This window comes from Tenebrio molitor, chromosome 1 (genome assembly GCF_963966145.1).
Source record: "Tenebrio molitor chromosome 1, icTenMoli1.1, whole genome shotgun sequence".
Lineage (NCBI taxonomy): Eukaryota > Metazoa > Arthropoda > Insecta > Coleoptera > Tenebrionidae > Tenebrio > Tenebrio molitor.
In genome coordinates, this window is record NC_091046.1 from 4,917,912 (window position 1) to 4,931,937 (window position 14,026).

Here is a 14,026-nt window from a genome sequence, read left to right on the forward strand (position 1 = left end):
AGGTACTACACTAATCGCACGAAAGCTACAGTAGCAACAAATGGACTTAAAAATAGTGAACATAAAGTTAAATTTTAAATATTCTTTGTTATAAAAGCTATTTGTGAAAAAATATGTAGAAGCGTCCCTAGCGACAATCGACGTAACTAGAGTGACATATGTTTTCTCACTATTGGCAATCCATTTTAAGCGTGTTGATTTTTGTATCTGAATGAACCAACGTTTACGTTCAATGCAATGTAAAAACTTCCAATGCGAGTTTTGTTTGTTGCTTAATTATTTAATTATTTTCTAGTGGCGCCCCTGTCGGTTGAAAGATGAATCTGCAATGACACTTTTGTTCTTTTCGAACGTCCCGGCAAAATGGATAGTGAAGGTGTTGAAAAAACTGCTGTGGCTTCAGTGTTTACATTATATGCTTTATTTAAGAGATATTACTCAACCCTCCAATAAACACTTTTCAAAACACCAACAATAATCTCCCTGTAGCACACCTATCTCCACAATATCCATATCGTTAACAGTTAGGTATACAATTTAAAAGGTACAAAATCTAAACTCTACTGGTCATGAAAATATCATATAGGTCTCTCTTCTATACAAACTACCTCATAAACTAATCAAATAACTTTGGTTTCGCAGGAATAACCGTTAAAAAATAATGAACCGAAGGCTGTATATAAAATACGGTGGAACTGAAGTGTAACGAGAAGAGTTCAGTATAAATATGTTACAGGCACAACAATTTAAGTATATCCTATTTAAATATTTCATAAATAGTCTGAGTTTACAGTCACACATCAGCTGACAATTAGAATCGAAACACAGTAAAACATCTCGTTCTATTTTTAGATTAAAACACATTTACGTTTGAAAAATGAAAAAAGTCATTACAAAAATAACAAATTCAAAGAGATCACGTTAATATTAACACTATATAAACAATAAAAATGCTATCAAGTTACATGAGTATATTGGAGTTACAAGAAATGATTGGTGTAGGGTTTTAAATAACATTATCAACGTCATGATTGTTTTAGTCCATCCCTGTTTGTTCCTTTCTCGAATACCGCCGAAACAACTGGCACGCCAGTCGGAAAAATTGCAACGATGCCAGCCGTCTCAGCCCCTTTCAGTCAATTCTCTCCTTGTGTCATTTCTTATTATTTCTTTTAGAATGCACATTCTACCGAATGTCTCAACAAAAATAACAATACTGTACAGCATCTATTGTAGTTCCGAACAAAACAATGCAGAAACTAAAACGACTATAAAGTTCTTTGGTTTGACGATGAGCGTGATGCCGAATCTGACGTAATGAACATAGTAGCGAAGCGAATGCTTTGTAACAATGTAACAACAACAGACTGATGTCCTAGAACAATAAGAACGAGACTCGAGTGCGCCTCGAGTCTCCCTTATTGCGCCGGGACATCCCCATCTGTCATAAGCTCTGGTCCTGACCTGTAGCACCTCCACCTTTGTTATCTCCGCCGGTGCCGCTCCCGCTGGAAGAACCGCCGTCGCCGCCTGCCCCGCGACCGGTCCCGCCACCGGAGCCCCTGAATTCCAGTTTGTACTAAAAACAAAATCAGTTCAAGTCGCCACCGACTCGCCTCGGCCATCTACAGGACTGCTACGGTACTAAACGGCTCGCAACTGTTGCGAAAGCGAACAATTCACAACGATTCAAGCTCGCATGGTACCAGGTTCTAACTGTGATCGATGTACAAAGTAAACAGCATGAATATCAAGCCAACGTTCGGGCAGAACTGAGGCACGTGGAAATTGAGTGGTGCTCGTGCCTTGGCTCGCCACAACTCGAGGAGCAAGCAAGGTTTAGTTGTTAATAGTGGGGCTAACTGCATTACAACTACAACGGCTATAACCCTGCCTGGTCACAATTTGGAAAAAAATCCGCATCATCGGAAGCTATATAATACTGCAAACAAAGAAAATTATAGTGTTAAGTGAAGTGAGAACGGTGTTAGTGTGTTAAAAAAGATTAGAAAGTGTTAGTCAATTTTGAGAAATCAATAAATCACCATCGCATTATCTCGGCAATGTGGCATACTCAAATTTGGTCAACTTAGGTTGTTGTGGATTTAATTGTATCGGTAGTTGCCTACCGTCCAGCGTCGCACACGGTATTCGTATTCTTTGTGGCATTATAAAACCATACTGAATCAACGGAACACAAATTAATAAAAAGAAAAACGACACAAACAACATCAAAAAAATAATTGTTTGCGATCTGGATACACACCTTGGTGGCACATTCGAAACAAGTGGTCACCACTTTGGAGATAACGTTCATAAGATTCTTGGTTTCTTGGATGACGTTGTCAACTTTTGTAAAAGTGGCCGCTTTACCAACAGTGTGATCTTTAACAGTGAATTGCAACCGCTGCACAAACGTTGGCACTTTGTCTAAGTTTTCGAGGAGTTCCTTTTTGTTAGCACCACCGGGGACCTAAATCGCAGTGGAGTTAATCAAACAGTTTGCTGTTTCAGCAACGAGCGAGATACCTGGTAACTAAACTGTCTAATAACTTTGTACAGTCTGTTGGCCTCTTCTGCGAAGTACTCGGCTTGAGTGAAGAGGTCTTGAGTTGTCTTCAAGACGCCCTCGCCCTTCGTGAACTGGTACATGGAGAAAGCCATGGCCGACATGTTCTTGGCCCTCTTCACGATGTCGTTGTTCTCCTAAAAACGATCGTTTCAGAATTGAATTTGATAACGAATATTTTTAACCCGCACCAATTCAATATTGATGTGTCTGAAATAACGTACTTCTGGAACCCTTACGAGAAAAATTATTACAACACCAGCCTTATCGAAAAGAATGACATTTTATGTGTGTTACAATAGATATTTTTGCACCAGCACAAGAAAAGTTGTTTTTTCATTAATTTTATGCGTCTAAAGTGGGCATTTTTTTCATAGTATAAAGTAGTAAGAGTTCATTAGTATTTTGTCCACCCGATAAAAAGTAAAGTTAGCAAAACTACCGTGCGATCAACAATTATTTAGATAAAAGAAGGCGTTGAGATTTTCGACGTGTAGGGAAAACCCTGAAATGGATGGAAGTATTTCTGGTTGCATATACCTGTTTCAATTTAAATTTGGATTTTTTTGCCGAAACTCGGCCAAATAAATGTCTAATATATTTAGGAAAAATCTGGCACTGTCAAAGTCATAGCCGCCTCTTATCTACAGTTGACTCAAGTTGCAAAAAACCGTTTGCCACTTGCATCAGCATTTTTTTCAACATTTTTTAACCAAATAAGGGCACAAAGGGACCAAAAAATCATAGTTTGGATTGAATATTTTCCATATAAGTAAAATAATTTCAAATGACTAAGTAATTCCATAAAAGTGCTGTTGCACTATTGTTTTTTTGCAACTTTAAGTAGGTATTGATCGTACCGTATTTATAGTTGACTCAAGTTGCAAAAAACCACTTTGCCTTTGCAACAGCATTTTTATGGCATTAGTCATTTGAAATTACTTTAAAATTGCACTTATATGGAAAATATTCAATTCAAATTATGATTTTCAGGTCTCTTTGTGTCTTTATTTGGTTCAAAAACATTGAAAAAATGCTGTTGCAAATGACAAGTGGTTTTTTGCAACTTGAGTCAACTTATCTTCCGGTAATTTTTGATTTATGTGGTTGGTAGTTCTGATCCTTACCGGCAGGGACTTTCAACCAATTTTTCTGTTTGGCAGTTGCTGCGGTTATTATATTTGATTAAAGTCCATTCAAAAATCAAAAAACCACTAAAGTCGCATTTTCCTCGATAATTACTATCGGCAACGGTGTCTAGTGTAAAATTTGGTGAGAATGGTAATTTTGAGGTTAAATGTTTATTAAGTGTCTTGTTTTTCTGGGCATGTTTAAATAAAAACAATAAGAAATAAGAATCAATAAATAAATAAAACGTGCTGCTAATAAAACAATATGAACGAAATTCAAAAGCAATTAATAGTTACCAACAGGATGAAAAAATATCTACCTATGGTTTTTTAAATTTTACCAACCTAAAGCAACAGGTGGTGGTTTTTTGATTTTTGAATGGACTTTAGGCACAGAATAGAATCAATCAGAAGGCAAAGTCGGCAAAATCGCCTTTGATCTCAGTCAGCCAGCGGCAGCCATTATTATAGAGTAGAATATCAGGTCCGCATTTACAACATGTGAGCCCGAGGTTCAGGTCCGGACTCGCATAAATTGTTTTGAGTTATTTGTGCGAAAAGTACATCGAATTACAGCGATAATTTGCACTAGAGCAAAACAGTCGTCAAGAAATTACCTTAGATACCAGTTCAGTGCAAATGTCATGACTGTCAACGACACACAAAATTACGTTTATTTGTACTTACCATGTTAATTTTTCTCAGGAAATAGTCTGCGAAAATTCCTCTCGTGCATGTAAAATTGTCTCGTAATTTCCTCTCGTGCGCTTCGTGCACTCGAGAAAATTAAATTATCGACAATTTGACATGCACTCGGGATATTATTGTGATAGGCGCTTATAAAATTTTTTTTCCAGAAATGTTACAAAGTACGGAGCCGAATATGAATATAATTCAATTCAAGAAGTATCAAGAATCACACAAATGGAATAGAACGAGGTTATAATTATTAATAAAAAATAGAAAATAAATAAATAATACTTAACAACGTAATATTTTGTCATCCATATGTGACAATTTCAGTAAAGCATAATTTAGAATATTTTTTTATGTGACAGAAAAATTACGTTCAAAAGTTAATGAGTACCTACATAATAGTAGTTTCTTACCTTGCTCGATTATGTTCTTTTGGAAAAGTGAAGAAAGCCAAATTACAGTTGTAGGCTTTGTTTTCACATTTTTTTGCCGTACAAACCATGCCACATTTGAGCTTACTCAAATTAATATTATTCATGTATCGCCACCACTGGTAGAAAACCAATTGCGTCAACCGCGGTTATGATACGCTACTGACTTCTACTCTGAACTTATGGCCGCTTCATCTGCGCGGCTTAGATGCGCGGACTTTTCCCGGCCAAGAGAGTTTGTCTTCTGATTGATTCTATTCTGTGCTTTAGGTATTGTTGTGTTTTATATTAAAATACTTCCTATTTAATGTTCATAGGATCTCATTTGACGTTTTTGATATTTGACACTTGAATAGATTTTGTCCAAAACACAACTTATAATGCCGTTCACGATTATTTTAAACACGCAGGAGGCCCCGATATTTTTTTGTTAGATTGGCGTCAGGTCCTGTCATAGGACGTTTCGTTGTTAAATATTCGCATTGTTGTCAATTCCGTCATTAATTAAGTTAATAAGAATTTACCCAGAACTGCCCTACAAATATGTACCTATGTTTCATTTCAATTACAATTTTACGATTATTGTTCCTAATGCGTTCAATTATTTAAAAAATGTAACAACTTGGGAGCAGTGTTCGGGTGAATTACAACCTAAAATAGATTTATTAAGACAAATCACAATACTGCCAACTAAAATGTCAGATTTTCATAGATAGTCCGAATTTGAAATAATCGTGAATGGTTTATATTTACATCACATAATTTTGTTGAATTTCTAAAAGGGACCATAAATGCGCACACTTCAACAGTTTTTTACTTTTACCTAAGTTAAGAAAACCACAATTAATTTTTATCGTTATGCTTTATCCATTAAACCATTGTCATTAAATTGGCACTATCAGGAAAAGTAACGGTAATCAAACCTATACCTATACTCAGTTTCATATAAATGTGCATCTAAGCAAGCCATGAAAATCTGATTTTCTGTTGGTAGTAAAGCTAAAGCTAGTGACTTTAACTTTCAAAGTTGCTGCTCTGCGCGAACCCGATTTGACTAATTTTTTAGTTTTTGTCCATTTTAACATTGCTGATTTCAAAAGCAATGTTACGTCTTTTTACTGATTAAATTAAAGTAATTCTTATTTGTTTTTGTCTTTGTATTTTTACCAAGTAAAGATTTATTGGACATGACCTTCATAAATGTGACTTTTGTAATGTAACTAAATTAAAGGTGCTTTTACAAATGCACAGCTCACTTGATGAACATTTATATGAAATCAATTATATTTGGAATTTGACAGATTTCTCAATATTCATTAAAACGTTCTTTATTTTCTTGCTTAGGATAACTTCTGAAAAAATGCACCGGTTTTAAAGTTTGCTTATCTGTGTCATCGCCCCGTTTTGAGAAAGGGCGACAATGAAAGATTCTTGCGTTGGAACACTATCACTATAACACTGTTTCGTAAAGAAAATGAATTATGGTCGAAAAAACCGTTGCGACGAGGATTGAGGTCGGTTCGCCATTTTTAGTATTACCGGCCTGAAATCAACTTGTTTTTTATCACCTTAGAAACAGGAAAAAAAAACAAAAAGTCGAGGTTACGTGAAACAGCCTGATTGGTCCGTAACAAAACCCCGGGATGCAAAACTCGGGGTGTTCTGGCTAGCGCTCCATTGGATTTTTTGACATGTCTTGGATTTTTTATTGTAAAAAATATTTGTTTTAGTAAGGATTCAATTGATAAATTATTTAAAGCGTTCGTTCGTTCATTCATTTTTCTGTTCACGATAACTTCTGCAAAAATGCATCGGCTGAAATATTTATTTGTCTGTCTTGGAATGTTTTTCTTTTGTGGAAAATATTTGTTTTAGTAAAGATTCCATTGATTCATCGGTGAAAGAATTCATTCATCCGTTCATTACTAATTTTGTTCGTTTACGATAATTTCCGAAAAAACGCACGGAGGGAATTTTCTGACTGCCTGTCTTGGTTTTTTTTTTTTTTTTGTGGATAATATGCATGTTTCAGTACGGATCTAATTCTTTAATTCAGTAAAGCATCACTTTCTCGTGTACAATAACGTCTGCAAAAATACAGATTGTAATGTTTGTCTGTCTGTCCTGTCGTGTTTTTTTTGTGGAAAATATTTGATTTAGTAAGGATTCAAATGATTCATTAATTATTTTTTACCTTTACCAGAACCTACCTCCACCTGCGTGTTGCTCTCTTGCCACTTATCAGTTTCTGCGTCCATCTCGCTCGTAATCAGCTTCATCTCCAGGCCCGACTTGGCAATCTTCTCCTGCTCCTCCGTATCCAACCTGACCGCTTTCAGGGGTTTCGACGTGGTTCCGTGTTTCTGGAAACGCTCCCAGTTAATCCCGCCGCACGAAACCCCAACCAACTCACCCCCGGTCTCGGAAGCGACATGTAGACCTGCTTCTCCGGCTTGGCCTGACTGGCTTCCAGCACATCCTTAACGATTGTCGTAACGTCGGAAACGAGCCACTGGTACATATCCGCGAAGACTTCTAAATTTTCTTGAGCAATTTTACTACCTGGATAGGCCGCTAGCGTCTTGGCAGCGGTGATCACCTGTGGCCCGTAAACTCTCAGATTGATCTCTGTAAATTTCGCCGACACTTGTAGAGTCTCGGAGACGGCGACGTGTCTCAGCAACTTACAGACCTGCAACTTACTGTTTACTCGAAAAACTCCCTCTCCGACGTGCACCACTTACTTCCAGGATGTGGTCGATCGAATCTTGAAAGGCATTAGAGGTGTGGTGAAGTCTATCAATATCAGACATTAGAGCCTGTTGACGAATACTACTAACTAATTCCAGTCCTTGTTTGGTTGCGGTGCTAAGTTCCTGCGCCTGCTGGATTCCGGCGTTGGCCAAGTGTCGGGACAGGTCGCGAGCTGAATTTATGCAAGCCGACACCGAATTCTCCACTTCGGGACAGTTAATAGCACCCTCGAAACCGATCTAGAAACACGTTAGATGAATTGACGGCGATTCTTTCAACGTGCGCGGGATTGGCCCTTTGATCGGAGTTGATAAAGTTGTTACGGGGACGGGACGTAAAATTGGATTTATTGGAACAGGGGAAATGTCCAAATAGAACGCATAAGTCAAAAATTACTACCAACACCCATAAAACGTCACGGACCGTCGACGTTTTATGCCGCTACAAAAATGGAAAAACTTCCACACAAAAACGTTATAGATGTCTTCCGGACTCGATACTGCTTCAGTTTCCAACATCTTCGAATTAATCTTTCGCCAAATATAAGCATCAGGATGACATAAATGTATATCGACAACACACAAGATAGTTTTTTATTGGATATAATTCCTCGACACAAAACAATCAGGATTGGACAAAGTGTTGACAAACTAAGAAAATCAAATCAATTTGTGCGCCAGGAGATTACATTGCATAACACAGATTTGTTTTCTTAGTCCTTTTTGATATTTTAAAACATATAAAAAAACCTCAAAGTGACAAGTGCGAGCTGTCAAATTTACCAATCAGCCAATTACGATGTTAAATACTAACGTTTTTGATAATGATAACATTGATAACGTTGTACAAAGATGAAGTTTTTGTTCCATAAATGAACTTTTTTGAAATTTTGCATAATGATACATTACTCAATTAACACATAAAGTCCATTAAAAAATCAAAAAACCACCAACGTCGCAGTTTCGCAATTATAGTAAATTCAAAAAACTCCTGGACTGTCAAAATTAAATTTTAAATAAAATGCCTGTTTTGATTGTACTTGGGTATAAAAATTTTCCACTAGATTGTACCAATCACGTCAAAATCTAGTTACAAAATATATTTAGGTTATGTTTTCTTTTTTAATCATTGAACTAAAAATGTTTTGAAGACTTGAAACGAAATGCAGCAACTAAAAGAACCGGAGCAATTTAATCAAATTTATAAAAAACACAAAGAAAAACAAACAAACTGAAAACAGGTAAAAACTAAACAATAACCAAAATTGAAAATCGCTTCCCATACCTGTCTGAGTCAGATTTCGCTAAGGAACATCTCTAATACCCACATACCAATCAGCTTTAATTAGGTTTTCATTTTCACAATGCAAAATGCTGTTTTTCCACAGTTGGGTTAAAATCAGAAACGTTTTTTTTTTGTTGAAGGTATGGTTTTATAATATAATAATTTGTTATGGCCCTCTTCTCTCGCGCCACCATAGTTCGTTTTGGATTTTCCATTTTGACTTTTTTACAAAATATACTTAAATAATTTTGCAATTTATTTGACAATGTCAATTTAAACAAATGATTAGTTTGAAAAATCAAAAAATCATAGATACCGACCGGGTAATATGAAAATAACTAGTGATTTAACCAACCTAACAACTCCAATTTTGATTTTCACAGTCCAGATGTTTTTTGAATAGACTTTACTATCGGCAACGCTGTTTAGTGTAAAATTTGGTGAGAATTGTAATTTTGAGGTTAAGTGTTTATTAAATGTCTTGTTTTTCTGGGCATGTTTAAGTAAAAATAATAAGAATCAATAAATAAATGAAACGTGCTGCTAATAAAACAATATGAACGGAATTCAAAGCAATTGAATTTTATTTTGAATCAAATAAATGTCATAATTTATAGTCACCAACATAGTATGAAAAAATATCTACCTAGGGTTAAATTTTACCAACCTAAAGCAACAGGTGGTGGTTTTTTGATTTTTGAATGGACTTTAATTACGTGTGTTGAAAAAAAAATGTGGTCAAGTGGCCTGGTGCTGGCTTTTGTTTCCGTTGACGTATTTCGTGAAACAGGATGTGTAGGACGAAAGAGAGTCATTTATCTGTCATGTATCTGAAGGATTTGTCAATTAAAAAGATGACGTTTGGAAATGTGAGAGGAAAGGAAGGTCGGAATCACCATACATTTATTTGAGCACTCAGTAAAAATAGCATTATCAAAACGTACGGCTTTTCATGAAATAAATAAAAAGCTTTCAGCATATTTCATTTTCTCCTACAGTACCTCAGTCTCTTTTACGTCACTCCGAAAGTGTTATCTCATTTGAAGAACGTAAACGTCTGAAGCTGGAAAGATGAAAATTGACACTAAACGAACTTAGGGAATTACACTGAACGCGGGGAATTACACGAGCTCACCAGTTCATAGATTTAAAGTCACTTAGAACTTTGCAATCTCTCCTCCCCATTTTTCCTTTTTAAAATGCTCTTCTATTTTTAAAAAATCTCACCATCTCTATCCCGGCCAGCATTATCTCCACAAAACGCAGTTAATTCCATTTTGACGTACTTTAAACCAGAATTATCTTCCATACTTTTCTCCTCCTAATGGAAGACTCTTTTTATTTATTTTACAACGAAACACAACAACACATCCCACTTACACTCCACCCAGCCGATGCTTTTACCTCCCTAACAAGACAACATATCTCCGGTAACTCACCCCGAGCAATTTTCACCGCGGTGTCGAGATAATACCGAAATTTCATCTCGTCGATCTTATATTGAAACAAAAATCCAATTTTTTCTCCGCGAAATAGCTCCACTTGAATATATGAGCGACAGTTTTTTCCGGCCTCATCGGATCGCTTTTAGGTGCATAAAAATGTAAAGATTGTAAATTGCACGAAACGGCCTCGATAAATTGCAACGAAATGACGTTTTTATTTTGCAACTGGGAGAAACCGACGTACAAATGTTTAACGCGGCCAATTCGGGAAAAAATATAAGGCGGACGCGCCGACACTGCCGTAAATTATTCACATTTCAATTTTCTTGAAATTAGAATAAAATTCGACAAAACACGCAACGAGTAAACATCTCGTGAAGCTAAGCTGCGAATTTTCCCTCTGGAAAAATTTTAATTTATAATTAAGCGCGGTTGTGAAAATTCTTGAAAGGGTAGCTTCTGCGCGAGATTAAAGCAAAAGCAATTTGTAATTGAGCAAACTATAACTAAGACAGCATTAAGTTTGATAAAGTCGTGCAAATTGGATTAATTTGCTGTAACGTTGATCATTACGAACTGCGGATGATTGTTCCAGTCATACTAATCTCCCAAATTTTCGTCTTATTATTCATAAAACCCCCAAATAAGACCGCGAAGATTCATCCACAATTCATTAAAATTCAGACTGCAGGTACCAATTATAAACAAGTGGAACGGTGAAAATGCTACGAAATTATCTCTCAAAACAAACTTTACATTTTATGAATAAGCACATTACCATGTTTATGAAGATTTCTCGATGCTGAGCAACATTTTTCCGTAACAATGCTAATGAAATGTTTTGTCTTGGATTCACAACCAGGAGAAAATTAAAGTCACTTGACGACGAATTGATCGCGAAAAATTCGTGAAACAATAGTTGCAAATGGTGGAGGCGCCGGCTGTACTTAATTTCAATTTGCAACTATAATTTCTAGTAAGAACCGCCAGACTAGAAAGCAACTCCGCCCTGTCGGTAATTATTTGGTAATCTGGCAGCGTACAAGAGCATTACACAAAATAATAAATTTTCCCAACACACATCTCCACCTACACTAATTTACGGCCGACATTTTCCGACGCAGTTGCGTTTTATGTGGGCCATAAAGGATTTTTGCCGAATCGAGCGCGACTTCGACACTCGGCAAATATTCACCGGAAAATCAAACTTCTCCTGGCGACACTCCAGATTGACACGTATTAGAACGTCAAGCTTTCGCCGTCGCAAATTAACTTAATTACTCAGGAGTTCCTTGGAGCTTCGGGAAACTCCAAGAAGTTAATAAAAGTCCTTTCACTGTTTTGACGACCAAAAAAATTTTAATCGATAACGCGACGGACGAGCGAAAAAATCTTCAAGGAGCAGCGGAGGGTCCTCGAATCCAGACTGTCGGAAAGAAATCGAGACAGAACAAACAAATCGAATGAAAAACTGAGATACAGGGAGGCTGCGGTCACGTCGCAGCTGGATTCGGACGACGAGTAACAATAAATGAAGGAGTAATTTGTGTACTTACTATATTAGCGTAAAGCCCTAAAAGATGATCCACTTCGGCCTTTAGTCTTTCACTACTTTCTAGAATGGCTTCTCTATGTTCATGGCTAGTATAGGCACTATCAGTGAAATCCTGAGTTCTTTCTAAGACAGCTTCTAAAGCAGCTGGAAGATTTTCTTGACAGGAATGATCTGGAGCAAAGCTGTGAGTCAGAAGCTCGTCGAAAGGTATGAAAATTCGTGTGAAACAAAGAGGAGTGCGCGTACGTGGCATAATCCTCTTACCCATTGTGACTTTGTTCAGCTCCAGAAGATGTTGGAGATGCTTCATGCAAGAGTAAGCGCTCCCCCTGTCGCTCTCTAATTCCTCTCCGTGGGTGGGCTGACAGCTCGAGTCGCCCGAATTCAACACGCCATCCTTGACGACGAAATGTATCAGATCCATCGCCCTCCTCATCTGACAGAACACCGTGTCGCGGTTCTCCCTCGACGAGCTGCAGTCCGGATGCCTCAGACAGGTCTGACCAATCAAAGCGGTTAGCTCCGGAAGACCGTCCGCCGACACTCACCTTGCTGGAAGTGAGCAGCATCATCGTCGACCTCTCGAGGACCTGCCGCGCGGCGGCCATCTGGGCCCTCCGCCGCTCGTCCTTCAGGTCGTTCTGTCTGTCGCCGGTCAGGTGGGCCAGCTCGACCATCTCCGCCCCAAACTGGCTGAACGCCTTCACGAACTCGGTGAAATTGTTTACGGATTCTAATCGATCCAGGCTGTGGGAAACCTGCCGCAAGAGAAACCGTTTATTTAGCGGCGGGGGAAAACGACTTGATCACCTTGTCCTTCGCCAGGAGCAGCTGCTTCACCACTACGATGTCCGCCAGGAGGAGCACCCGCGTGATGGCCCCGAGGAGGCAGCGGGAGGCGCGGACCAGGGTACCTCGGTCGGGCAGGACCTCCTCGTCGGTCTCCTCGCAGATGTGCTCGATGGCGCCGCCTGCACAAGGGTCTCGATCAGAAAGGCAAACAATTACGATACAAGCGGGGCGTGAGAAATCCGAAGGTAAATAAAGAACCAGATTGGATTAAAGCTGGGATTACTTCGATACACACGGTGAAATTCTGGCGCACAGCAAGGAGGTGTCCGTTGCCCAACAATATTTTTTTCTTACATCAAAGCTACAACCTGAAAATATGGAAAAACAATAGATTGCGTGGTGATGTTGTCTGACAGTTTGAGTCTGGGTTAAGTAGTACGTACAAAATAATACCAAAAAAATATATACAGGGTGGCCCCAAAAAAGAAGACGAGTCCATAACTCCGTTATTTATCGGAAGATTTTAATTATCTGGACACCAAATTAAATGGTTGTTAATAGGCTATAAAGTGGCCTAATAAATTCAGGTATAGCCCCATGGGCTTCAAGGATAAAATGTCAAAATATTTTTTTTCAAATGGGATTACATATTTTATTGTAGTAATTCTGATAGAACTTTTTATTCTGAAAACAACAGTGTGTCACAAGTATACACTTAAATACCAAAAATTCACAAAAAAAAATGCAAAAAACGCTACTATCGTCTATGTTCCATTTTGCGCTAAACATTGGCGGCATATCTGCGCAATCCAAAATGTTATTATTTGTCATTTGTTTTTCCAGCTACCTTAAATTGTAACGCAATGCATTTTGATAGCTTTTCCCTTGGTGCTCGTCATTTGTTTCAAAAGTTAGTGTTATTTTTTTTATGTCAAGTTACACTTGTGATACATTGTTGTTTTCAGAATTAAAATCTCTATCAGAATTACTAAAGAAAAGTATGTAATCCCATTTGAAAAAAAATATTTTGACAGTTTAATCTTGAAGCCCTTGGAACTATACGTGAATTTATTGAGCCGCTTTGTAGCCTATTAACAATTAAATCTAACAATTAAAATCGTCCGATAAATAAGGGAGCTATGGACTCGTCTTTTTTTTTTTTGGGGACACCCTGTATATAAAATGATATAAAAAATATTTTTCTGTAGATTTATTAAAATAATAAAAAGAAAGGAAGTGTTTTTCTCCTTGCATACTCATCTTATCTAGCTGAATTTTACGAGTAGATAAACATACAAAGGATTAAAAATTGTGGCGCGAAACAAAGCTCTATTTAAAAAAAATGTCATATTTTCTTAGTTTTAATTAAT

At 37.5% G+C, this 14,026-nt stretch overlaps 1 protein-coding gene across 8 annotated transcripts in view; it reads right to left on the bottom strand.

Moving 5' to 3' along the window:
- Positions 1–398: 398 nt before the first annotated feature.
- The window catches only part of alpha-Catr (alpha-catenin related), a 54,499-nt gene continuing 40,871 nt past the window's right edge, over positions 399–14,026 (bottom strand). For 4 of the 8 annotated variants that reach the window (XM_069036292.1, XM_069036298.1, XM_069036296.1 and 1 more), the window contains 10 exons: positions 12,675–12,835; positions 12,413–12,622; positions 12,129–12,363; positions 11,866–12,035; positions 7,571–7,819; positions 7,240–7,524; positions 7,037–7,189; positions 2,530–2,706; positions 2,267–2,473; positions 399–1,579 (listed from right to left, as the gene is read on the bottom strand). In XM_069036292.1, coding sequence (XP_068892393.1) covers positions 1,445–1,579; positions 2,267–2,473; positions 2,530–2,706; positions 7,037–7,189; positions 7,240–7,524; positions 7,571–7,819; positions 11,866–12,035; positions 12,129–12,363; positions 12,413–12,622; positions 12,675–12,835 — 1,982 coding nt within the window. In that variant the 3' untranslated portion in view covers positions 399–1,444. Of the gene's footprint in view, positions 2,182–2,266; positions 2,474–2,529; positions 2,707–7,036; positions 7,190–7,239; positions 7,525–7,566; positions 7,820–11,865; positions 12,036–12,128; positions 12,364–12,412; positions 12,623–12,674; positions 12,836–14,026 lie in introns of all 8 variants that reach the window. The other 4 variants (XM_069036295.1, XM_069036293.1, XM_069036294.1 and 1 more) reach the window with 4 other exon arrangements.